General features: G+C 47.2%; 1 protein-coding gene across 5 annotated transcripts in view; it reads left to right on the top strand.

Annotated features, from left to right (window-relative positions):
- PLCB1 (phospholipase C beta 1) overlaps window positions 1–25,838 on the top strand; it is a 746,723-nt gene that overhangs the window by 512,423 nt on the left and 208,462 nt on the right. For all 5 annotated transcript variants that reach the window (XR_012644898.1, XM_074989347.1, XM_074989348.1 and 2 more), the window contains exons 8-9: window positions 949–1,049; window positions 4,194–4,360. Coding sequence is in view for 4 of the 5 variants with exons in the window: in XM_074989347.1 (XP_074845448.1) it covers window positions 949–1,049; window positions 4,194–4,360 (268 nt within the window). In the remaining variant the exon portion in view is untranslated. The remainder of the gene's footprint in view (window positions 1–948; window positions 1,050–4,193; window positions 4,361–25,838) is intronic.

Here is a 25,838-nt window from a genome sequence, read left to right on the forward strand (position 1 = left end):
TGTCCCTGCACCCTCATGCAGCCAGGAGCTTGCTCAAAGCCATGGTGCCTGTGGATTAACAAAAGATCAGCTAATGCTACCAGCTGTCACCTAAATGGTAAGGCTTTGCATCTTTATTTATTTATTAATGAAGTTGTTGTAAGTGGGACTGTTAGTGACTTCAAAAAGTATTACCAGCACTTGGACCATACATAGAGGTTGAAAGGTGAAATTTCGGCACTCCTCCTCGGAAAAGGTTTCTGACCCCTGCTCTAGAGCCTTATAAAATTTAAGAAATCTTTCCTTCTATAGGTTTTGGAACCATTCTATATAATTCTGTACTACTTTTTATTAAATTATACTGGACGTAAAAGCAAGCAAACAAAAGCTTGTGGGCTAAATTCCATGGGACTTTTGCAGATGAAAATTTATCAGTGTGTCCTGCTGTGGTGGACAGTGAATTACTAATTTTTGATCAGGATCCCAATTCATTCCCAGGTTCTTTGCATGCTCCAAGGAGGCAAGTAACCTCCTACTGCTCTATAAAAGTATCAGACCATTTCGTCCTGAGAAGCTCATTCTGGGTTCCACCCATTTCCTACCATCAACCACTTTCCCACTCACCTGCATGGAGATGGAATTAGCAGCTACATGGAGGCAGATCCCTCACCCGTTCTGTGCATAACTTACATCGTGAGAGACTGGAATGATATGTGTCCTATGACACTTCCTCATGGGCACATAGGATAAGAGACAATCTTGCCAAAAAGAGTACATAGTCATACAACAGATCACCTAATTGTTGAAAGTGAGATCATTTTATTTTATTTTGCAAAACATATATTCTTAAAACTGCTCTGTTAGGTAAGAAAGTTGATTATTCTGCAAAAGGAAATAATCTTGTAATGACCTGCTTATAAATAAAAAGTGCTGTTTTTTTATTCCTATGTTTTTCTCCCTATTTCCTAGAATGATTCAATCCCTCAAGAGGACTTCACCCCAGAAGCCTACAGAGTGTTCCTAAACAATCTCTGCCCTCGGCCTGAAATTGACAACATCTTTACTGAGTTGTAAGAAAAGAGGCATTTTTTTTCCCTCCTCCACTGATTTTCTCTGGTAGCGAAGGGAAAGGAGGTTATTTAGGCTATGGCATCTCAGCAACTGCCAAGAACAGCTTTCCATGTCAAGCAGGATTGTTGTTTAACCTAGGAGGTGAATGGAGATCAAAAGTTCCTTCCTCCAAGCTTTAGCCACTGTTTTTAATGGCCAGAGTTTTACAGTAATTTATTCCTAGAGGAATAGAACTGCCAGGCCTTGTTTCTCAGTGTGTATTATGGTAGTTTAAGTTGCAGTGAGAAAAAGAAGTGAGGAAATGATAACCATGAGAACAGGCATTAGATATATCAACACAAATAAATTACTTGAAGACTAATTAGGAGTTGGAATAAAAATACAGTGGCATTCAGATTCAGACATAATGCAGTTGGAGCTTATATGCCTCATTACACTGTAAATTAAAATAGAGAAGAGATGTTATTTTGTTATTTTATATTTTCAGATTCTTAAACACTTCAAAGCCATACAGCTTTACCCAAACTATTTCACATCCCCTTTCCTGGGGCTGCATCCGTACAGTTTTGTGTTTCACTGGTGAACTTCACACACAGATCTTTCCAGCTTAAAAATTGTCTATGGTTTTGCTGGCATTCCTATGCACAGCCCTGTCCTCCACAGGTCATTACTACTTCTGTAGCAGCCCCTGTCTCACTACTATTGCAGACAAATACAACCCCAGACTACATATGTGCAACACTCCTTCATTTCAGCAGCTGTTACACCTGCTCACTTCAGAGCTAAATTTGACTCTGGCCATCATGCAATGGCATGTGGTGATATCTGTTCTCATCCAAGAGCCATTGCACTTCTCAGTCCCAACAAAGCCTCTTCTATTGCCAGTGGAGTAGGATAATGAGCAAAATGGAAGCCAAGTGGATGAGACATTAGTTCCCAAGAGCCACCAAGTCAAATTAACGAGTTTATATCTGAAACTTGTTCTTGCTCTGTTAGTCATTTTCTCTTCTATCTTGTTGGGTGAGTTTTCCAAAGAGTGCTCAGCTTTGTCCAAACCTTCGTCCCACTGAACTTCATGAGAAATCTGCCACTGATTGCAATAGGAACAGAATCAGGCCACCAATGTATGTTTTTGAAAACTCCACATATGCTATCTTCTTTGGCATCGATTCTGTCTTCATGCAAGCATATCCTGGTGGTTGGTACCCATGTGGTGCTCACTGGGGCAGATGTGTGTGCAGAGGTTCATATGCACAAAGCCTGTTGCAGGATTGTGGCCTGAGACTGCCAGCTCTTTGAGTTGGTGTACATCTTTTTTTGCCTGTTTTGTAAAGTGCCAAGCACATTTTGTGGGCTGTGTAATACAGATTGAAACTCTCTAGTCTGGCAGCTAGGAACCCGCATGGGGCCAAATGAGAGAATTTGCCAGACCACAGGAGATCAATATTGTCTAGCAGCATTACCAACGCTTCCACTGCTTACTGGGCTCTTAGAAGACATTCAAGGGCAAAATACAACTAAATAACAGTACAGAACACTGAGAGCCAGGACTGGTGGCTGGAAACAGACTTTACAGGACTGCAGGGGACTTGATCACTCCCATGATAAGTGGACATCCAGCTAACTAAAATGGATGTTGCCATACCAGGGAGTGCTGCATTAGAGAGCTGCAACCTGTACCAGCACATAACAGTCTAATAAAGTCAGGGCTTCTGTCCACCAGGAGGAAAATCCTTGGGGCTAGGTGTGGACTGCCAGTGGAACTTAGGTAGCCAATCTGACAGGTTGAAGTCACAGAACACGCCTTGGGATATTCCCCATTGTGCTGATCATGCCACTGACACCCATTTTCTTGTTCTCTTGGGATCCCCGACCACCCTGTCCTGCTGGGCCAGAGCTTCTGGTCTCCCACAGCCAAGGCAGAGTTGGAGTTACTGCCCCTTCACCTGCCCCTGCAGAGCTATGCAAACCGATTAACCACACTCTGGGTGGATGCAGTTCTAGGGCACAGCTCCCAGGAAATCAACCCCCTGAAGGGATCAAAACCCGCAAACAAATGTGTCTTTCTCTGTGCAAAAGATTTGCACAGGGAGAGCTCATTAGGTAATCCCCCTTTATCAATGAAAGAGAGATACGCATAGATATGCCCTCCCCAAGTAATAACAATGTACACTGGGCTTCATTATAAACAAAAGAGTTTTTACTCGGCAAAACAGTAGTATTTAAGTGGTTATAAATGAAAACAAGCAGATCAAAATGAGTTAGCAAAGCAAACAAAAGAAAAAATGCATAGCTCATTCTGTTCCCCTAAAAGTCTAGTTGCACATTGGTTCTTACCCCAAATAGCTGCCTTTATAACAGGTGAAATGTTCAGGTCAGAAATGATGTTATCCTGACCTGGGTCTCCAGTCAAGTTGTCTGTCTTTCTTAGGGTGTGTCAGGCAATTTTCAAGGCAGGCGGAAGACCCAACCACGCAGGCTGAAAGATTCTTATTGCTTAAATAGGCTTCTGCCTCCCCATCTCCCTATTGGAGGGAAAAAACCCTGATTTCCCAAAATGGAGATCTGTATCAGGTGGCATGGACTCTGGTCTTTCTAAATCAACCACCTCCCAGACCTTTAGGACATACAAAGACATTTGCAGGCCATCGGGCTGATTGCTCAGTCATTAAGGAAGATAACCCTGCCCTTTGAGTTGTTCTGGCTGTTTTTAACATTTTTAAAACTATAAACAGACATAGACTTCATATTTCCAGCTTCACATGGAAGAATGATACATGCACAAAAATAGGATTTACAGATCCAGCAGATTATGCCATTGAAACAATAAGTTACATAAGGTGTTCAGAAATTTAGAACTAGGATTTCCAACACTCCCAGCATTGGCCTGACTTTCTTTCACTGATGTGTACAGTGCTGAGCACTCACGATGATAGATGTGCAGTGAAGAAAGTTTGCTGTATATAATTATGAAGTACGTGAGTTCAGAAACCTATCAGGATATATATTTTATTATCTAGTAGCTCGAATCTTGTTTCTGTTTTCATGGGAAGTTGCAAAACATTGAACTAGACTGAAAGGAAAGCTATTTTAATTTCTTTTTTTTCCTTTTTTTCTTTTTTTTTTGTAACGTTTTTCCCCAGTGGTGCCAAGAGCAGACCATACCTTACTGTGGATCAAATGATGGAATTCATTAATTGTAAGCAACGTGATCCACGGTTAAATGAAATCCTTTATCCACCAATGAAACAGGAGCAAGTTCAGCAACTGATTGAAAAATATGAACCCAATGATATTCTAGCAAAAAAAGGTCAGTAATTTTCATATCCTTGTTGTATTCAGTTTCTAGTTTGAAACAATGAACAACAAATTATACCAGAGCAACACACTGGAACTGACATTGATTCAAAGTCTAATCACATTTCCAAATGGTTGGTTGTAGACTTTACAGGCTTATGAGTCTTGATGTAGTTAATATTCAAATGAATTTTGTTGGAACTCATGTCAGGAAGGAAGGGCTGTTTTTTCTGTTTACTTTTCAGTGTGCATAATTGATAGTTCAGAACAGTTCCACTGATATGTAAATTTCAGCACAAGCGACACTATGACAATAACTATTTTCCTGTCACAATCAGTGGTATTGAATCTGAGAAAAACAATTCTATCGCTTGATAACAGTAATAACAATAATAGCACAGCTCTCTATTTGCTGATAAGGTGTTTATACAAATCAGGCTTGAGGAAGAGCAGAATGTGTTTTTTTGTCATAATCAGAGAAAATTGTCTTTTGAAAATCTTGAACGTTGTCTGGGCTCAGCTGGGCATTTAGCCAAAAGCATTGTGAAATCCAGTTCAGCTCCCAGAGGTAGACTTTTACTACCACCCTGAGTCTTAAGATTCCTTCTTGGGCTGAGACATCAGTCGATGGATCTGATCTTCTATGATGTCACATAAAAAATGCCAAATGCAGGCATTCTATGTTCTTTTTGGATCCTACACTTTTCTTGTAGTACTTAGATATCTTGACTTTCAAAGCAATTAAGAGCCTGTACAGTGGTTTGCCATCAGGACAATCTATTCTGAACTAAAGTTTCCAGATCATTGGGAGACATGCCGCATGATTTCACATTGACCCTTTAGATGTCTTTGTAGTGCTTATACTGACCACCGATGGAGCACTTCCGATAAGCAAGCTGGCCATAGAAGACCATCTTTGGTATCCATGTATTATCCATTCTTATAACATGACCAATCCAGTGAAACTGTTCATATGTCACAGAGAGGTAGACATGTTAGTCTGTATCTTCACAAAACAAAACAGCAGGCCTATAGCATTTAAAGACTAACAAAATAATTTATTAGGTGATGAGTTTTCATGGAACAGACCCACTTCTTCAGATCTGGAAAATTCTGATAAACGTAAACTGACACAGAGAGAATTTCACAGCAAGATAGAAAAAAATGAAACGAAAACTGATGAATCAGCTACATAGTAGAGAAGATAGGGAGAGGGGAAAGAAAATTACTTACTGTAAGCATCTATTAAGTTAAGTGGGCTGCCTAAGATGACTATCAAAGGTAGGAAAGCTGTCCTTGTAACGCATAAGGTAATTGGTATCTTTGTTGAGAACAAGGTGTGAAGTATCGAACTTGAGAATGAACTCCAATTTGGATGGCTCCTTTTGTAATCTGGTGTTAAAGTCTCCTTTTTTTAGGATACATGTTTTCAGGTCTTGAATGTTGTGGCCTGTTCCACTGAAATTCTCACTGATAGATTTATGCGTATGCAGATTACTAATGCCTGATTTGTGTCCATTCATTCTTTGCTGAAGTGATTGTCCAGTTTGTTCAATATACGTAGCACAGGTGCATTGCTGGCACATGACAGCATATACCACATTGGTGGAGGACAGAAATATGAGGCCCTGATCATGAAACTGACATGGTTAGGTCCAGTGGTGGTGTCTCCAGAGTAAATATGTGGACAGAGTTGACAACAGGGATTTGTTTCAGGAAAAAGTTCCAGGATTAGTATTTCTGTGGTGTGGCATGTGGTTGCTAGTGAGAATTTTCCTGAGGTTAGGTGGTAGTCTGTAGGAAAGGACAGGTATCCTACCCAGGGCTTCTCACAGTGAAGCATCGTGTTCCAGTATAGGTTGTAGATTGTATGAGTTGGGGCTATAGGTAATGACAAGTGGTGTTCTGTTTTTAATCTTCTTGGGCCTATTTAGAAGTAGCTGATCTCCAGGTATTAGCCCTATCAATTTCTTTTTTTTTTACTTCTCCCATTGAGTAATTAATTTTTACAAATGCCTTGTAGAGATCTTGACGTTTTTGGTCTCTGTCAGTAGGATTGAAGCAGATGTGTTTGTTTCTAAGGGCTTGACTATAGAAGATGTGTCATGTGGCATGTCCTGAATGGAAGCTGGAGGCATGTAGGTAAGAATAGCCACCCGTGGGTTGCCAGTAGAGAGTGGTATTAGCATTAGCCATCAGTGCTTTGTACTGTGGTGTCCAGGAAATGGATCTCATGTGCAATGGTCAAATCTGAGATTGATGGTGGGGTGCAGGTTGTTAAAATCTCTGTTGAATTCTTCAAGAGTCTCTTTGCCATGAATCCAAAAGATAAACATATTATCGGTGTAGCGTAAATAAAGGAGGGGCCATAGGAAATGGGAGCTGAGTAAACATTGTTCTAAATCAGCCATAAAAATGTTATACTGTGGGGCCATATGGGTGCCCACAGCAGTGCCGCTGATCTGGAGGTATAAATTGTCCTGAAATTGGAAATAGCTGTGAGTGAGGACAAAATTACATAGCTCAGCTACCAGATTTGCTGTGGTAACATAATGGGATAGTGTTCCTAATCACTTGTAGTCCATCAATCTGTGGAGTATTGGTATAAAGAGCATCTACATCCATGGTGGCAAGGATGGTATTTTCAGGAAGGTTTCTGATGTTCTTTAATTTCCTCAGGAAGTCAGTGGTATCTCAGAGATAGCTAGGTGTACTGGTATCGTAGGGCTTGAGGAAAGAGTCTACACAGCTGGCTAGGCCTATAGTAAGGGTGCCAATACCTGAACTGATAGGACATCCAGGGTTTCCAAGTTTATGGATTTTGGGAAGCAAATAGCATAACCTTGGCCCGGGCTCCGAAGGCATGTCTGTGTGGATTTGGTGCTCAGTGGAGACAGGGAGTACCTTAAGAAGATGATGTAGTTTCTTTCGGTACTTTTCAGTGGGATCAGAGGAAAGAGGTCTATAGAATGTGGAGGACAGTTGTCTAGGCACCTTCTGTTCATAGTCTGACTTCTTTATGATGACTACAGTACCCCCTTTGTCAGCCATCTTGATTATGTCAATTATTTTTGAGACTTTGGACAGCATTATGATCAACATGGCTGGCATTATGTGTCACTTGGTGTTTGCGCACAATGTCAGCCTGTGCACAGTTGTAGAAGGATTGAATACAGAAATCCAGACTGTCACTACGATCATTAGCGAAGTCCACATAGGATTCTTCTTTTTTTGGTGTTGGTAGTGGGGACCTAGCAGGTCAGCTTGATGTTCATTGGTGCTTTGGAAGTATTCCCTTAGATCAGGGGTCTGTAAATTGCAACTCCAGACCCGCATGTGGCTCTTTAAGGACTTCTTTGTAGCTCCCAATGCTATAATTGCAAAGTTTAAAAAAAAACAAAAAACTCCTGATTATTTTCAAGAAATGGTGAATGTCTGAACACCCAAAAATGAATAAGTTTTATCTAACCAGCAAACAATATAAGATCTCAATATGTTGGATAACTCCCTCTTGCATCCTCCAGAGAGAAAGAAAAGGTTTGGGAATGAAGATCAGGAAGACAGTGGTACAAACACACACGCCAAGTGTGAGGTAATAGAATATGTATAAAAATTGTTAATGTCCTGCAATAAACATGTATTACATTACAAATCAATGGAGTGTTCACTATTCTTAAGATAGGGGTTACGAAAAGTATGGTTTGATGTTATTAAGGACTGTCTCGTATCCACATGTGCTGCAGATCTTGAGTTACTGAGTTTTTTACTGATTTGGAAAAAATGGCTCTTCTTGCTATTTTGGTTGCTGACCCTACCTTAGATAAAGACAGCGAAAAAAGGCTTCAAGGTCACCACAAAGTTGTATCAAGTTCATTGGGGAGAAGGGGCAGAAAGATAGTCTCTGGGATAAGGCCATGCTGAGGCTATAGCTGCAAAGATTAAGAATATTATCCGGTGAGTTGCAGTTGTAGTATCCTGTGGTATGAAGTAGTTTAGACAGTTTATTGTCCTCCCTTTTTTGTGGGGAGTAGAAGCATGTATCACAGATGTTTTGCCTTTTATTATTAAAGTCCCACAATGTGGCATCTTATGTGGAAGTTTGTTTATAAATGAGTGTGTCAAGGTCAGAAAGATCATTATTGATTCTCTCCTGTTTGTTGTACAGGATGCTGATCAGGTGGATCCTCAGTTTCTAAGGGTGTATGTGGCACAGTCTCTCACTATAATCAGTGTAATGCGTTGATTTTAATGGGTTTTTTACTTTGAGTCCCTTGGGTAGGATGTCCATCTTTTTGCAGCTGGAGAGGAGGATGATGTCTGTCTGGATCTGTACAAGTTTTTTTCATATAGCTGATTGATTTCCATTCCAAATAGCTAAATGTAGTGCCTTGCATGGTGAATAGTCACACTTGCAGTAAGTAATTTTCTTCCTCACTCCCTGCTCCTTTTGTCCTGTGTATCTGATTCATCAGTTTTCATTTCAATTTTTTTCTATCTTTCTGTTAAATTCTCTTCGTGTCAGTTTACATTTATCAAAATGTTTCAGATCCAAAAGGTCTGTCCCCCAAAAGCTCATCATCTAATATATTGTTTTGTTAGTCTTAAGGTGCTGCAGGGCTGCTCTTTTGTTTTGCTTGTTCATAAGCATTGCTTCCATGCCCTTCACACCACACAGCTTAAGAACTTCCATGTTAGGAATTTTGTCCCACCAATTCACATGGGTGATCTTCCTCAGAGAGTGCATATGGAACTGATCGAGTTTCAAAGCATGGCAGTGATATGTTGACCACAGCTCCGAGCCACAGAGCAGGATATTCAGGATGACTGCCTGATAAACTGCTACCTTGGTACAGAGTTTAATACCATGGTCATCCCGTAGACATTTGATCAATTTTCCAAAGCCAATGCTGCAGAGGTAGCAGAACTTGTCAACAGTCTTAAGGAATGTATTAGTAGCAGTAATCAGTGGAGTACTGAGATCTTTCCAAACAGGCCTGAGGCATAACTTTTGTCTTCTTGAGGCTCATTGTGAATCCAAAGCATGGAGCAGAAGTAACAAAGCGATCAGAAAGTTCCTGTGCATCCTTCACGATGCACAGTCATCAGCAAACAGAATGTCACAGATAGTTGTAGTAACCACTTTAGTGCAAGCCTGAAGTCTCTGGAGAACTGAAAATACTGCCAACTGTTCAGAATTGAATGGCTACACAGCATTCCACGTAAGGAGAGGAATGAATATGAGGAAACTCAACAATGCAAATGAAGTGCTGATTTAAAAATCTCATGCTTCATTTGCATAATCTCATGCAATTATATTGTTCGCAGAGAGCTTGTTGCAAAAAAAAAAAAAATCCATATAGACAGGGTTCTTCCGATAAAACCCACCTTTGTTGCCAGAACCCTTATCCCTGAAAAAAATGAGGACTTTCGTGGGCAGAACCTGTCTATGTGGATTTTTTTTTCTTTTGTGACAAACTCTCTTCAGACAACATAATTGCACAAGAGTATGCAAATGAAGTGCGAGATTTGTAAATCAGTGCTTCATCTGCATTGTCTAGTTCCCTCATTTGCATTCCTCTCCTGACAGGGGAATGTCGTGTAGACATGGCCACTAGGTATGCCCAACGTGCAGTCCTTAAAAGCAGTAACATCGTTGAGAAGTAGGTGTTGAACAGGAGAAGAGCAAGGACACATCCTTGTTTTGTGTTGTTTGATATTTCAGAAGGTGCTGATATCTCTCCATTGTTAAGGTCTTGACCAAGAATGCCATCATGAAAAGACCGAACAATGCTGATAAATTTTTCAGGACAGCCAATTCGTCCAAGTGTTTTCTAGAACTCATTTCTGTTGGCCATGTCAAACTCCTTGGTCAAGTCGATGAAAATTGCATAGAGGTCCTGATGTTGCTCACTACATTGCTCTTGTGTCTGTCTGGCTGTAAATATATTGGCAGTGCCTTGAGTGGCACAAAATCCGCACTGGCTTTCAGGAATGATGCAATTTTTATACCCATGTAACGAAAGCTGGTTGTAAAGGATGCGAGCCAGGATTTTACCAGCTATAGAGAGCAGAGATATGCCCCGATGGTCATCACAACATCCACGGTCACCTTTTTCTTGTATATATGTACAATCAGGGCATCTTTGAAGTCCTGGGGGAACAGCTCCTTCTCCCAAATGGTGCTAAATAAATGGGTGAGATGGTACATCAGCAACTTTATAAATTTCTGATGGAATTGATCATTTTCAGGTGCCTTTCCAGATTTTATCTGTTTAACATGTTTTTGTACTTCATCGAGAGTTGGTGGTATGACCAGCTGTATATCATTAGCCCACTGAGGAATCTCTTCAACAATGCTGCTATCAAAAGTTGAAGTCTGGTTTAATACTTTGTGAAAATGTTCACCCCATGAGTCAAGGATTTTAGCACTATCTGTGATCAAAGTGAGGCCATCAGCAGAGCACACCAGTGTACAGACAGCAATGTGTGACCCACAGACTGCCTTTAGCCTGTTGTAGGCTGCTTTAAAATTGTGTCTATTAGCCGCATCTTGGAATTTAACTGATTGATATTTCCACCAGTCCTCTTTCATTTGCTGTAATTTGACTTGTGCTTCCTGCTTGGTTTGAATACATGCCGATTTCCTGGAGGCATTCTCTTTATCATTGATATAAGCCAGGTGTTTAACATGCATCTTATCAAGAAGAGCTTGGGCATCTCTGTCCTTGCTGTCAAACCAGTCCTTGTGCCTGCATTTTTGGAAGCTGAGGATCTCAACAGCAGTTTTGTAGGTTGTTTCATTTGTGTTAATCCAATCGTCCTCAATAGTGGGTGACCATTCCGAACCTTCATTGCTGATCACTAAGCAAGTGTCAAGACTGTGTTGAAACAGCGCTTGTGACTCGGGTATATCAAGTTTACTTTCAGCAAGCTTTTTTCGGCATACAGCAGAATGATAACATTTTGGTGGACAAAGGTTCCAGAAGACAGCACTGTGTACCATGTAGGGGTCATTGGAAAAAGTGTTGCATTCTTCCTATTTAGTATCAAAAGAATGCATTTTGTGTGTAGACACTCCACAAGATTTTACAGAAGAGCCCTGGCTTTTCTGAAAAAAACTCACTAGTGTAGATGTAACTTTAGCCTTCTTTCAAAATAAGCTGTTCTGGAAGAGCTATTTCAAAATACCCCTGCTGCACACAAAATGCATTTCAAAATAGCACTCAAGTATTTCAAAATACAGCATCTACACACAACAGTGTCTATTTTGAAATAGACCAATTGGATGCACTATGGCCCATTTTGAAATTGGGTCTATTCCCTGTCTTAACAGCACTTGTTTCAAAATAGCTGTTTCAAAATAGTCTCTATTCCTTGTAGAATGAGGTTTACCTATTTGTAAATAAGCCAAGTGCTATTTGGAAATTATTTCAAAATAGGAGTTGTGTAATAACTAGGACTGTGTCTACGCTACAAGATAAAATCACATTTTGTATCTCTGCAATTTATAAATTCAATTTTGACTACCCTCACCTTCCCGCTTGCCCCTCACACAGTCAACTTATTGCTGCCACATTGGCAAACATTGACTGTTGAAGTAGTGCACTGTGGGAACCTATCCCACAGTCCCTCATCCCAACAGCATTCTGGGTATGCTCGCTGGTCTCCAATATCATCTACCCACACTGCATTTTCTTCATTCCCCTCCTCTGTTAAGCAAATATCCATTTTTCCAGTTGGAAGGAAGGAAAAGTCAACAAAGATGGCAAAGTTAACGGAAATCTCTTTCTTCTCTAACTGAATTATCAAGGATTTCATAAAAATCAGCAAGTATGTGTCTTCTTAACTGGTCATCCACTGGGCATCCCCCCTCCTGTGATTGCATCCAATCCCTGAAAATAACACAGGGACCCTGAAAAGCTTGAAGAAAGAGTTGATAGTAAAGTTTTTGAAAAAAAGACAGTTGCTGAGGGGATGGTATTTGGCTTTCCAGTGCACTATTCGGCTTCTATGCATAGTCTGTCTTCAGCTGGCCATTCACTGAGTGTCCGCTCTGCCATGATTGCATCTGATCCCTGAAAATAACACAGGGACAGTCTGTATTCTCGGCTGGCCACTCACCCACTCTTCCCTGCATGTAGGGGTCCAAAGTTAGAAGGAACAGGATTGAAAAGGCTAGGACAAAAGACTTTTGTCTTTCCTCTTTACTACACAGACATTGCCAGCATGGGAGATGGCAGTGAAATCTTATACACTGAACTTATAATGGAAACAGGAATCTCCACTGACCCTCCACCTTGTGTTTTCTGGAGCAGGGTGGGAAGTAATCTAAGCATGAAGAAAGATAGGAAATGTTAGGAAAAAGATTTTATAACGGAAATATCAAAGATTTTGCAAAAAGCAGCAGGAGTCTGGAATGGGCGCAAGCCCCTGAAAACAGTTTTGGTGGGAGGGGAGGGGGAGCTGTGGTCAGTGGCTGAAGAGCCAGTTGAAATGTTCCACCATCCCTGAAAATCTTTTCCGCTGGGGGAGACTTCCCTCTCTCCCCCTCCATCGGCAGAAAGGCCCCGAAAATATTTTTTGTGCCAGGCCAGGTGAAGTAGTCCCCCGATGCAGGAGAAAGGCCCTGAATGTATATTTACTGTGGGGGCCAGTTGAAGTAGCCCACCCCCCGAATATCATAGCTGCCAGGGAAGTCTTCCTCTTAGCGGCTGCAAGCACCTGAAATGCTTTCCTGCCCTTGGAGCCTGAACTGCACACAAGCCAGAACATGGTGGTTTCTGGCAGCGTGGTTAGCACCGAACTGCAGGCATGTCCTTTTATTGGGTTCGGGGCTACCATGTGATGTGGCTGAGCGCAGGAAAGACCCTGACTGTGTGGCACCTGTGGGGGAGGGAGGGAGTAAACACAAATGTAAACCACTGAGAAGTTTCTCAGCCTCTTATGCAAGCATGACCCCCGCAACAGCCTTGCTGCCAGATGGTATGGCAGGGCAGCAGCTGACACCAGGCAGTGCAGAAAAAAATACCAAGTTTAAAGACAGAACCATGAACTCCTGCAGAGGTATTTGTAATGGGTAGATGAGCTCACAGCCCTAGTAGCAAAGAAAGAAAGACATTTCTCAGGCTCCCATGCAAACATGAGCCCACGGCCACAGGCTTCCTGGTCCCAATTTGAAATTCATGGTTTTCCTATTACCTAATACTGGCGTACCTGGAGAGCAGCAGCTGGAGTGGAGCACTGAGGGGCATTGTGGGTTACATTCGGGATGCCTCTGGAGGCTAATAAATTCGAATGTCAGACATGGCACTTCCACACTGGCCTTTAATCAAACGTTTGAATTCGAGCTTGACGTTATGCCCATCAGATACCAACGATATTGTAAGCTCAATATTCGTGCTCCCTAAATTGAGCTAATGGTATTCAAAGTGAAGACAGTGATGTGGTAATATTGAGTTAACTGCCCTAAATTCAAATTTATTTCATAGTGTAGACACAGCCTAGGATAGTTGTTTCAAAATAACTTTGTTGTATTGACCTACCCAAAGAGACAAAGCCATAGAGTCTCAGAGCAAACCTAATCCTCATTGGCACTTGGGCCAGTGCATTGATGACAACTTTAATGTCCCTTTACGCTGCCAAAAGGGAAGGTAACTCCATAGCAGACTGTGAAGAGGTTCAAAAGGATCTTACAAATCTAGACAACTGGGAAACAAAATGGCTGATAAATTGTAATGTTGATAAATGTAAGTAATGCACATTGGAAAACATTATCTCAGTTATACATATCAAATGGTGGATCTAAATTAGCTGTTACTACTCAAGAAAGAGATCGTGGAGTCATTGTGCGTAGTTCTTAAAAATATCTGCTTAATGTGCAGCAGCTGCCAAAAAAGCTAGCAGAATGTTAGGTACCATTAGGAAAGTAATAGATAAAAAGACAGAGAACATCATAATGCCTCTATATAAATTCATGATACGCCCACACCTTGAATACTGTGTGTGCAGATCTGGGTTCCCCATCTCAAAAAAAAGATATATTAGAATTTGAAAAGGTGCCGAGAAGGCCAACTAAAATGGTTACGGGTATGGACTAGTTTTTGTATGAGGAGAAATTAAAAAGACTGACTGTTCAGTCTAGAAAAGAGATGACAACAGGGAGGGATGTCACAGTGGTCTGTAAAATCTTGACTTGTGAGGAGAAAGTGAACAAGGGAATATTATTTACTCCTTCACATAACATAAGAACTTGGTAGGGGGAGGGGGCTTCCAAGAAAATGAATAGGCAGCAGATTTAAAACAAACAAAAGGAGGTATTTCTTCACTCAATACACAGTCAACCTGTGGAACTCTTTGTCAGAGGATGTTGTAAAGATCAGTACTTTAACAAGTCTGACCCAGTATGGCCATTCTTATGTTCTTAAATGTGACACTGCAGTGCATTTATGGAGAATTGACTGAAAGCTTATTTTGTAGACAGAGCTTGGAGAAGTAGCAGTACCAGGATTCCCTCTAATTTCATGCGTCCATGAACAGAAAAAAAATGATGTGCATTAACACAAGTGCAGATGGGCACCACTAATAGAAATATGTGCTGTCCACAGTGGGTAGCTGTGGGTGATTTGCTAATCAGCTGGGTGGCACCTGAATCTCTCTTGGGCTCTCTCTCAGCTCACAGGGAAGACTGACTGGTACCTTTCTTATTTCCTTTTCCATTTTGTCCTCTGCACGATACCTTGCAGAGAACATGAAGCAAAGATTCAGTTTAAAGATGAGAACCTTACTCTGAAATCACACCACAGTGGTCAATGTTGATTTCAGATCTGTTCGTATCTTTTGGCTTTCACAGTTCCCCAGTAAAGAGATTCCAGGCCATCCCTGAGGCTAGAGAAAGAGATAATAAGCAAGAACAGCACCATTGCCCAGGGTTAATGAGGTACGACAAGAAACAGAGTGATGGTATGAGGTAGGAAGGAAGCAGCGTATCAAGAGAGACATAGGTGGAGAAAAACAAGAAGTCATGGGGCACCTTATAGACTGACAGATATTATGGAGCATAAACTTTCGTGGGCAAAGACCCACTTCATCAGATGAAGTGGGTCTTTGCCCACGAAAGCTTATGCTCCATAACATCTGTTAGTCTATAGGGTGCCACAGGACTTCTTGTTGTTCTTGAAGATACAGAATAACACGGCTACCTCTCTGATAGGTGGAAAAAGACACTGGGAGATGGTGTGAAAAGCATGGATCAGAGGGCCTAGGTAGGCAGGCACTTACACTGATCTCACCACCGTAGAGTCTGGACATCTTACGGAAATAAGTACATATATGAGATGGGGAAGCAACAGGAGCTGCAGAGATGTGGCTCCAAGGAGCAACTCAGTATCAATATTGCTGTACTTGAACTAAACCAACACCGTTGAAACCAAATCTAATCCAAACTCCATAAGAAATTGGAAGTTTTTTTTTTAACCAAGCGATTTAAAATCAAACCAGTGTACCCACATGGTGCTTTATAGTGGTGCTGCAGAGACTTTAAAAAACTGCTTAATAGCATCACGTTGACTTAAGTTGCCAGACTTAGAGACAATCACATTTCTCTAGCCCCAAAGGTCTCGAGAGGGTTTCAAACTGCACAGCTGTTTTTTGTTTTGCTTTTGTTTTCAGTCACGGTGTGTTTCAGATGGTCTGAAGAAGTAAATGAAGTGAAACAGACTAACTGCAGAAATAGTTATGAATATCGTTATGTGTTTATTTGAACCACTGGTCTCATTTTCAGATGTTCTGAAGCCTGACACTCCCTCCTTGACCAGCCTTCATCCTCACTCCTCTCCATCCTGTAAGCCCCTGCTCCACCCCTACCCAGCCCCCTTCCCCCACCCCACCCCCCCGAGTCCCCACCCTTTTCCTGCCTTCTCTCCGGAGTGTGCACTGTCCCTGCTCCTTCCACACCCCTCCCCTCCAGGCCATGAACACTATGAATCCATTGTTAATAGCGCTCCAGAAATGATGGTAGGGTGGGGAAGGAGCTGCTCAGCAGGGCCACCAGCAGATGAGAGGGAATCAGAGGGGGAAAGCGTGACTGCTGGTAGGTATTCTGCTCCTACGATTTTTTCCCTCGGGGTGCTGCAGCCCCAGAGCACCCATGGAGTACCTGGAAGTCCCACTGAGGTCCGTGTAAACTTCTGTGCTACACCCTTGAAAGTCAAGCCAAGTATTTCTCTTGCATTTCTAACTTTTAAAGACATTTATTACCTGGGTTTAAATTGCCGCAGAAAGTAGCTATTTCAAAGCTGGAATCAAATTTAAAAGCTGATGATGAGTCAAGTAAGCCAGAAATGTCTGGACATCTAGTCCATTCTTACAAAGATAGCCTAAAAACTACAGCATTTATTGATTTTCCTGTGTGCAGTAACACACATCAAGATGGGGACTTAGACTGGGTACCTGTAATTTTGAGATGGTTGAAAACATTTGGTTTCAAGCTCACCTGTGCAACGAGGCGGTGGAGATGAGGGCTCAGTTTTATAATGTGCTGATGGCTCTGACCCTAATCTGATCACGCACGTAAGAATGTAGTTAAGTTTAAGTGTAGTAGTTGGGGGTAATATTATGGACAACTGTATTATACTTCACTTCCCTGTTCCTCATCTTAGCTCTTTGAGGGCACCTATATTGCAGTCAGAAAGTGTGATTGCAGCTTGAGAAGGTCCATCTGAAGAGTGACAGAGAGATAGCTGTGTTAGTCTGTATTCTATCAAAACAAAAAAGCAGTCAAGTAGCACTTTAAAGACTAACAAAATAATTTATTAGGTAATGAGCTTTTGCCCCACACACGCTCATCACTTAATAGATTGTTTTGTTCATCTTTAAAGTGCTACTTGACTGCTTTTTTGTTTTGATAAGGTACATCTGAGTTAGCCTTGGTCAAAGCTACAATTACCCCTCCTGAGTGCAGTGCTGTAGTTCAGTTTGCTAGTTTCAGGACTTTGAACGGCATGGCAAAGGAACTTGGGACTCTTGTATGCTAAACCCTGCTTCCCACAATCGTCAAAGAGAGTTTTGCACAACTGTTAAAAACCAGACATTGGACACCTAAGACACATTGTGAAGAGCAATTTGGATATTTCTTAAATAACTTTCACAACAAAAGCTTTTACATACATCTACGGACGCTGTCACTACAGACTTGCCCCATTTCATTGCTCTTAGAGGCCCTGTGACAGAGTGAGGCCAGGGGAGAAAGTACAAGAAGGAAATGCAGGGCTGTTTTGAACTGGCAATCAGACAGAGTGGGAGCAGCTAGGGAGGAGGCTGTCCTACATCAACTGGGACCAGCTGGACCCACTTAAGACTGCCTTACAAACCCTTCCCCAGTGGGACGGGGAGAGTGAGAGAGGTGACTGAAGGAGGCGAGCAGAGAGAGGCAGGAAGGGTTTTAGGAACAGCAAAGGAGGAGAGGAACTTCAGCAGTGAGGGGCTAGGCCCTCCCATCTGGGTGACCCTAAGACTTGACTGGAAGCTGGAAAGAACTGATCACCTGCTAGAGCCGATCAAGGATGGGGGACATGCCGCTGCTACCACTACATGGAGGAGGAACTGGGGGGGGATCGTCTGGGGAAGTGGCCCAGGGAGAAGAGCTGCGATATCAAGGGTGAGGGGAGACATTCCCAGCCAGTAGCAGCCACACAGGATCCCTGGGCCAGAACCCAGAATGAATGGGCCGGGCCTGGGTACCCCCAGACCATCTCCCTCGGTCCCAACAAGGACAACGGCGTCCTTGCCGTAGGGCCAGTTACCTGAATAGAGACCTGGACCCCAGGAACAAGACTAACCATACCACAGCCCATATACAAGAATTTCTGTGGGGGGAGGAGGGCTTATTTTTGGAAATGGGGACTGCAATTTTTTTAAATAAAGCATTTCAAAATAGTCTTGCAAAGAGTGTGCATAAGACAGGTTAATGAAAAATTAAAATTAATGACAATTGGCCATCTGATTCCCTGAGCTGGCTGCACAAAACCTTTTCTAGATGTTTGAGCTGCTGATATCAAACACCATTGGTGCAGAATGCACAAACTTCATACACTGTGAATAGAGCCAATCTTTTCTGAGTATTTGGAAAGTGACCAATTGGGGGGGGAACAATGATTGGTAAAATAAATGTAATATAATACTCTAAAAATGTATACAGTAAAAAAGGCTTTATGGAAATTACCTTGTGGGATGTTGCTCTGACATTGTAAGTGAAAAACAGAACTCCAAAATTTTCCGGTCTTCATCGTCAGAGTTTTTCAGTTAAGATTGTATATAGGTTAGTAGTAATGGCTTCACGTGAGATCAAATCAAGACTGTAGCCAAGGATTGCAAGAGATGAAGAATGACTGACTGGAGGTCCTATGCTCCACTAGGAGGCCAGAGATTTAAGAAGTAGTAGTAATGAAATAGATTTTAGGTAACATCAAACTTTTCTTCATGACCATAAATTCACAGCAATATCTAAGACATGTTCAGAGTTTCCTGTTGCAAGTGGCCAAGAGCATGCTGGGAAATATAGTCCCTTCTCTGCTTCAGTGCCAGCTCTCTGGGCAGGGAGCTGGCCAAGGAACTACAGCTCCCAGGATGCCTTGGGTTCCACCATATTTCCCTGCTTGCTCCCCCTGCACAGTGTAGCAGGGAAGAAGGGAGAGAAATCAGACTTGGGGAGGGGGTGACTTTGCACCCTTCTCATCCCCCCTGCATATGGCCCTCTCTTATGTGTGTTGCAATGAAAAGTTTCAACATAACATTTGCACTTGTCTATATTAGTGCTCATATCAACACATTCTCCTCTGATCTGCCTTCACCGATGATCTCTGATGGCTTATATATATGTGTGTGTGTTGTTGTGGTGGTTACCGGGAAGCTTCCGGAGCCTTCTAGAAGGACAGTATACCGGGTCTATTTGGAGACCAGGGAGTGGGCGGGCACAGCCTGCCCATGACTAAAAGGCCCCTCTTAATAGAAGAGGGATCCCTTTAAAAAAAAAAAAAACATGGCCCAAACAGAGTGCGGGGGACAACTGAAGAAAAAACAGGGACGGGAGTGGAGGTCAAAGGTTTAAAATGAGGGAACCAGAAGGGGACACCGAGCAGAGAACCCCGGACAGCGCCCACTGCCTCTCAAAAGTGTCGAGAGAGCCAGTGGATGCCGCCCAAAGGAACTCTGCCCAGATTCATGAGCGGAGAGTGGAGCGGAAATAGGCCCCACAGTCGCAGGCTTCCCCCCCTGCCAGCCTCCTCTCCCGAGTGTTATAAATGGCTACCTTGGCCATAGCCAGGAGGAGGCTGACGAGGAGGTCCTGCAACTTAGTGGGGCCACAAATGGGGTGTGCTAGAATGAGGAGGTGTGGGGAGAAGTGCAGCCAGAACCTCAGCACAAGGTTCTGGAGGAGCCGGAAAAGGGGCTGCAACCTGACGCACTCAATGTAAATGTGCGCCAGGGTCTCCCTCGTGCCACAGAAAAAACAGGTATCCGGGAGGGGGGTGAACCGCGCCAGGTACATGCCCGTGCTCACCGCCCCATGCAGGATTCTCCAGTTGATGTCCCCGGCGGGCTGCGGGACCAGGGTAGAATAAAGGCTGGCCCACCGGGGCTCCCCACCCTCCAAAGAGGGTAGAAGGTCCCACCACTTGTGGTCTGGGCGGGACATGAGGGTGGGACAGTGGAGCGTGTGAAACACAAGCGTGTACAGATGATGTCTGGGCGCGGTTCGAAGGGGCACCGGCTGCAAGATGTGCAGCTGGCTGGGATGATGCAGGGGAGGGGGGCGGGAGCGCTCACGGAGCCAGGGGCCCACAGAGAGATCCAGAGGGCCAGGAGTGAGAGGGGGGCGGGGTGCACCTTCTCGCAAGACCTGGCGCAGGTAGACGTGAGCAGCGGTGGCAAGGCGGCCTTCACCTCCTTGAGTATGCGCAGGGGAGAATGTAGGGTGGAAAGCCCCATGCGCCAGGCGAGCGCCTGGGCCTCCATCCAGTCTCCCCAGTCATAGTCCAGGAGGTCTCCAACCCTGGTGATTCCACTGAGGACCAGCCTCCGGCACACCGCGGGGGACTCCTCTGCCTGCACACGGAGGTACAGGTTGTGTAGCAGGGGCTCCATGAGGAGGTCTTCCCCCGTGGCGGCCCCTAAAGACCTGGAGACTGAGAACAGCCACCAGGTGCGGAGGAGGTCCTGGTGGAAGGCCGGCAGCTCCAAGAGGTCTCGCGGATGGCCTCTCAAAGGCAAATAAAGGAGCTGCCAGTTGTACCGGAGCCCTCGGAAGCAACGGAGGAAAGCGTGCGCCAGCGTGCTCCATGCTGGACTATCTGCGCTATTGCTGTTAAGGAGTCCCTGCAGGGCCTGGAGGGGAAGATATGGACCTGAGTGCGTAGGCAGGTCAGGCCCTGCCCTCCCTCCTCCAGGGGGAGATGAAGAACCCCTGCAGGGGCCCAGTGCAGTCCTGGTCAAAAGAACTCCAGAACTACCAGCCAGGAAACCCGGGGGTGGGACAAGGGTGTTGAGATGCTGCCAGAGCATGGACAGGACAGGACTAGTTGGTTAAGCACCAGTGCTCTCCCCTTAGGAGAGGCACTGGTGCAGCCCCGCCCACCTCCGCAACCGCTCAGCCACCCTGCCAGATTTCTGGCGGAGAGGGATGCATGGCAGATAGAAAGATGCTTAGATAGGATAGCGGACCCGCGCTCCACCGAATGGCCTGAAGCGCGGGTGGGAGGTGGCCTGCCAGCCACCCAGCCCCAACCACCAGGCCAGAGCTCTTGACCCAGTTGACCCAGGCAGAGGAGGCTGCCGAGTAAACAGCTTGGCAGGCCTCCAACCGCACCAGGTCTCCCAGGTCCTGGACCACAAGGAGTACGTCATCAGCGTACGCTGACAGAACCAGCCACAGCTCTGGCTCACGGAGCACCAATCCCGTCAACCTTCGTTGAAGGAGACGGAGGAAGGGCTCAATGGCCAGAGTGTAGAGCTGGCCTGACAGCGGGCAGCCTTGACGCACCCCTCACCCGAAGCTGACCAGAGCGGTCAGGATCCAGTTGAGCTTGACCAAACACTCTGAGGCTGTGTACAGCACCCGGAGAAACCCGATGAAATGGGGTCCGAAGCCGAAAGCCCGCAGAGTGCCCAGGAGATACCCGTGGTCCACCCTGTCGAACGCCTTCTCCTGTTCCAGGGACAGGAGGGCGAACGACAGACCATCCCTACACCCAAGCTCCAAGAGATCCCGGACCAGATAGAGGTTGTCAAAGATGGTGCATCCTGGGATGGTGCAGGTCTGGTCAGGGTGGACCACGTCCTGCAGCACGAGCCCCAAATGACGGGAGATGGCTTTAGCAATAATCTTGTAGTCCATGCTGAGGAGCGAGATGGTCCCAGGGGTCCCCCTTTTTGGGCAGCTGGGTGAGGACGGCCCGCCTGCACGACAGGGGGAGGACCCCGCTTTGCAAGGACTCGGCCCAGATGCTGAGCAGGTCTGGACGAAGGACATCCCAAAACACGCAGTAAAACTCCACGGTCAGCCCGTCCATGCCCGGGGACTTGTTGGTGGGCATGAGACGGAGGGCTTCCGAGAGCTCAGCCAGAGTGAGAGGAAGCTCTAGCCGGTCCTGGTCGCCCGTGCTGACCGAAGGCAGTTGGTCCCAAAGCACTCTGCAGGCATCGGCATCGGTTGGATCCAGGGAGAAAAGGGTGGCGTAGAAGGCGCGAGCCCTCTCGTGCATCTCCACCAGATCCATAAGAGGGATGCCATCCTCCGCAAGGAGGCAGAGGATATGTTTCTTGGCACCCTTCTTTTTCTCCAGGGCATAGAAGAAGCGGGAGCCGCAGTCCATCTCCCGAAAGAGCTGGATCCACGACCTCACAAAGGCCCCCTGTGCCCGATGGGCATCGAGGGCCCTGAGCTCGTCCTGCTTCTCCCGGTACGTGCCGCAGAGGGATGGATCTCCGGGGCTGATGGCCAGGCGCCTCTCCAGCTCAAGAACCTCCCGCTCCAGCTGTCCTATCAACGCATCCTGCCGCCAGCTGGCCCCCCGGGTATGGTCACGGCAGAAGAGCTGCGCGCGCACCTTTCCCAAATCCCACCACCACCGCGCTGAGGGAGAGGCACACTGTTGCCTGCGCCAGGCCAGCCACAACTCCCGGAAGGACACCACAAAGCCCACATTCTCCAGCAGCTTGTTATTAAAATGCCAGTAGGCTGACCCCCACTTCCCCGGCGAGAGGGAAGCCTTCATGTCCACTAAGTGGTGGTCTGAGAAGGGGGCCGGCCGCACGCTGGAGGAGTGGGCCCATGAGAGATGTAGATGCGGTCCAACCGGGAATGCATGGATTTGTGGCCCACCACCCGGACATAGGTAAAGACGGTGTCCTCATCCAGGTGGTGGCTGCGCCAGACGTCCACCAGGGAGCGATGATTGATAAGCTCCCTGAGGACGTCCACAGCGGCCGGGCACTGCTCCGTCCCCGTACGGTCCCATTCCTCGAGGGTACAGTTGAAATCCCCGCCGAGGACCAGGCACTCGCGAGGATCAATGGAGTCAAGGAAGGCCACTGCCTGCCGGAAGAAGGATGTTCTCTCCAGGCCGGATGTTGGGGCGTAGACGTTGACGAGGTGGAGGGGCAGCCCCTCCACCCGTACCCGGAGATACAGCAGGCGGCCTGGCACGACCTCGACATTCCCCAGCACCTCGGGCTGCAGGTCTGGGGAAGAACAGGGTCACCACCCCGGCCCAATGGGCCGAGAGGTGACTAAGGTGGACCCTGTCTCCCCACTCCAGCTGGCTTCGGCGGCCGGAGTAGTGTGGGTCTCCTGGAGGAAGGTGACCGAGTACCCCCCCTCTCGGAGGAAGGAGAGCACCTGGCACCTGCGGAGACCCGACCCGCAGCCCCTGGCGTTCAAGGTGGCAAAGATGATCGGCGGCATTTAGAGGGCTGGGGAGGATCCTCGCCGAAGGGAACGCCAGCGGTCCCCGTGGGGCCGCACAGCAAGCCGTGGCTGATGCCAAAGGTGATTAGGGCATCACGGAAGCCGCGGGCCCGTTGGTAGGCCGTGGCATCCCTCCTCCCGGTCCCTTTGCCCTCCTTCAGCAGGGCCCTCACGGACTCAAGGATGAGATGGAAGTCACCCCAGTGCTGGAGGGCGAGAGCTACTTTGTTCTTGGAGCCACGAACATCCTCCAAGAACTCGCGCATCTCGTCTGCCAGCGCGTGGGGTGCCAAGGCCTTTGGGGTCATGAGTGCCCCTTGGCCTCGTATCCTTTTGGGCTCCGCTGCCGGCAGGGAAGGTCATGCAGTGGCTGGGGCTTGGTTTTGGGAGGACTAGGGGTGGTGGAGGGAGAGCAGCCCCAGAGGTGCTGGGAGAGGGCGAGACAAAGGGGGCCTCCCAAGGGATTGCGGCCTCAGGAGCAGTTATGAGCAGACAAGGGTCAAGGGGAGGTGCAGGAAGAATGGGGATGGGGGCAAAGGTGATGAATGTATTGGGGAAAGGGTGAGTGTCGTGGAGAGAAGGGGAAGGCGAAGGAAGAGGGGGTGGGAGAGAAAGGAGGAGGAGGAGGGTGTGGAGGGGGTTGGGGCGCAGTTTCTGGGACGGGACTTTAACTGGTAGAGGGGGTGGAAGTGGGGGTATGAGTAAGAGGGGTGTGGGGAGGGGGGGCTTTTCCAGGTGGCAAGAGGGGAGGGGGGGATAAGGGCGAGGTGCCATTGCGTCTAACAGCAGGCATCAGTGAGTTGGAGGGGTCGGCGTTGGGGTTTTCGATACCGGGGTGGTCAGGGTATGAGGGGAACACAAATCCCTCCGGGATATCTGGGGGCAGGACAGCTACAGCAGGGAGGTGATCCTCAGCTGTGGGGGCAGTTGCACCCTGTGACGTCCCAGAACAAGGGAGGATAATGGTTGGGGGATCGCTGGCAGGTGGGGCGAGAGAAGGTGAGGGGGGTGGCTGGGTGTGGGTGGCTGGCTCACAGGCCTCTAGCAGCAGACCCCCTATGTCCAGAGCAGCTGGCGTAAGGCCTAGGGCCTCAACCTCCCACGAGAGGAGGGCAAGGCTGAGGCTCATCTCCTCTGGGCACCCCATGACAGTGGTCTGGGCAGCGGCCGGAGGGGTGTCAGAGGAGGGCACGGGCTCAGGACAAGCCTCCTCTGCCCCTTTGGGCTCGGGCTCCGGGACAGGAGGGGCGATATTCTCCATTGCTGCCGCGGCGGCCTCAGTCACCCCCGGCAGATGGTCAGTAGCCAGGGGTTCAGCAGATGGATCAGGGCTGGCGGCTCTCTTTAATGCTTTGCGTAGCACATCCACCCCATCCTCCGACAGGGTGGAGTGCCGGGCACGTGCGCTTCTTTTCTTGTGCTTCCCCCTTACCGATACCCAGTCCTCCAGAGAGGTGGGCTCAGTGGTAGAGAAGGAAGGACCAGGGGACGGAGGCAACGAGGAGGGAGGGAAGGAGAAGGAGGACGGGACAGCAAGGGAGAGGGACGGCCCGCCCTGGGGTGGGCCCTGTCCGGGTCCTGCTGCCGGCCCTGCCTCCCTCTCCTCCACAGACCTGGCTTGAATGCCCGCTCGGGCACTGGCACCTGCTTCTTCTTGCCCCTCACCATGTGCCTGGGCATCCTCTGACACCCAAGGGGCGATGGTTCCATCCGGGGCGGGAAGAGGAGGGGTGGTCCCAGGGCCTGTTGCGGTCGGGGTGTCACCGGTCGTGTGGCTGGCACCCCCTGGGTCAGAGGAGGTCCCAGGCTCTTCTCTTTCGTGCCGGGCCAGGGGGCAATCCCTCTGGATATGCCCCGCTGCCCGACACATGAAGCACTGGGCCTCCCCCAAGGTATAATAGACCCGGTACTGGGCCCCTTGATGAGGCACCAGTATAGTCCCCTCCTGGGCCACCCCGCCCTGTGCTGCCGCTGGCGGCAGTTGGATTCGCACCTGCCGGCGGAAGGAAAGCACGTGCCGTAGGGCGGGATCTTTGCAGCCAAGAGGGAGGGGACTCAGGACCAACAAGGGTCGGCCCAGGGAGGTGAGGAAAGGCAGAAGGGCGGAATTGGGAAGGAAGGGACAGAGGAGAAAACCACCCGCATGCCCAGGTCCTCAAGCGGCTCCAGGGGCACATAGATGCCCCCGACCACCAAGGCCCTCTCCACCGTCTCCTGCGTGGCGGTCTCCGACGCAAGGAAGAAGACGATCTTCCCGAACATTCGAGAGGCCACCACCACGGCCACGGGCCACACCACCCACACGTAGGTCTCCACGTGGGGTGAGGCCAACACCATGAGGCAGTGGACTCCGTGCCTCCTGGTGAGGGCAGGGAAGGGGCCGTGACCGTCGGGGATGGTATTCCGAGCGGAGGCGGAAGGAGCAGGGCACAAGGCGGCTGCCGCCACCTGGGCATACGACCTGGGGGCCAGGGGATCTGAGCCCTCAGGATCAGTGGTGGGAGCAGGGGGGAGGGAAAGAGGGGCTGCA

The sequence above is a fragment of the Carettochelys insculpta genome, chromosome 3 (genome assembly GCF_033958435.1).
Source record: "Carettochelys insculpta isolate YL-2023 chromosome 3, ASM3395843v1, whole genome shotgun sequence".
NCBI classification, from domain to species: Eukaryota; Metazoa; Chordata; order Testudines; family Carettochelyidae; genus Carettochelys; species Carettochelys insculpta.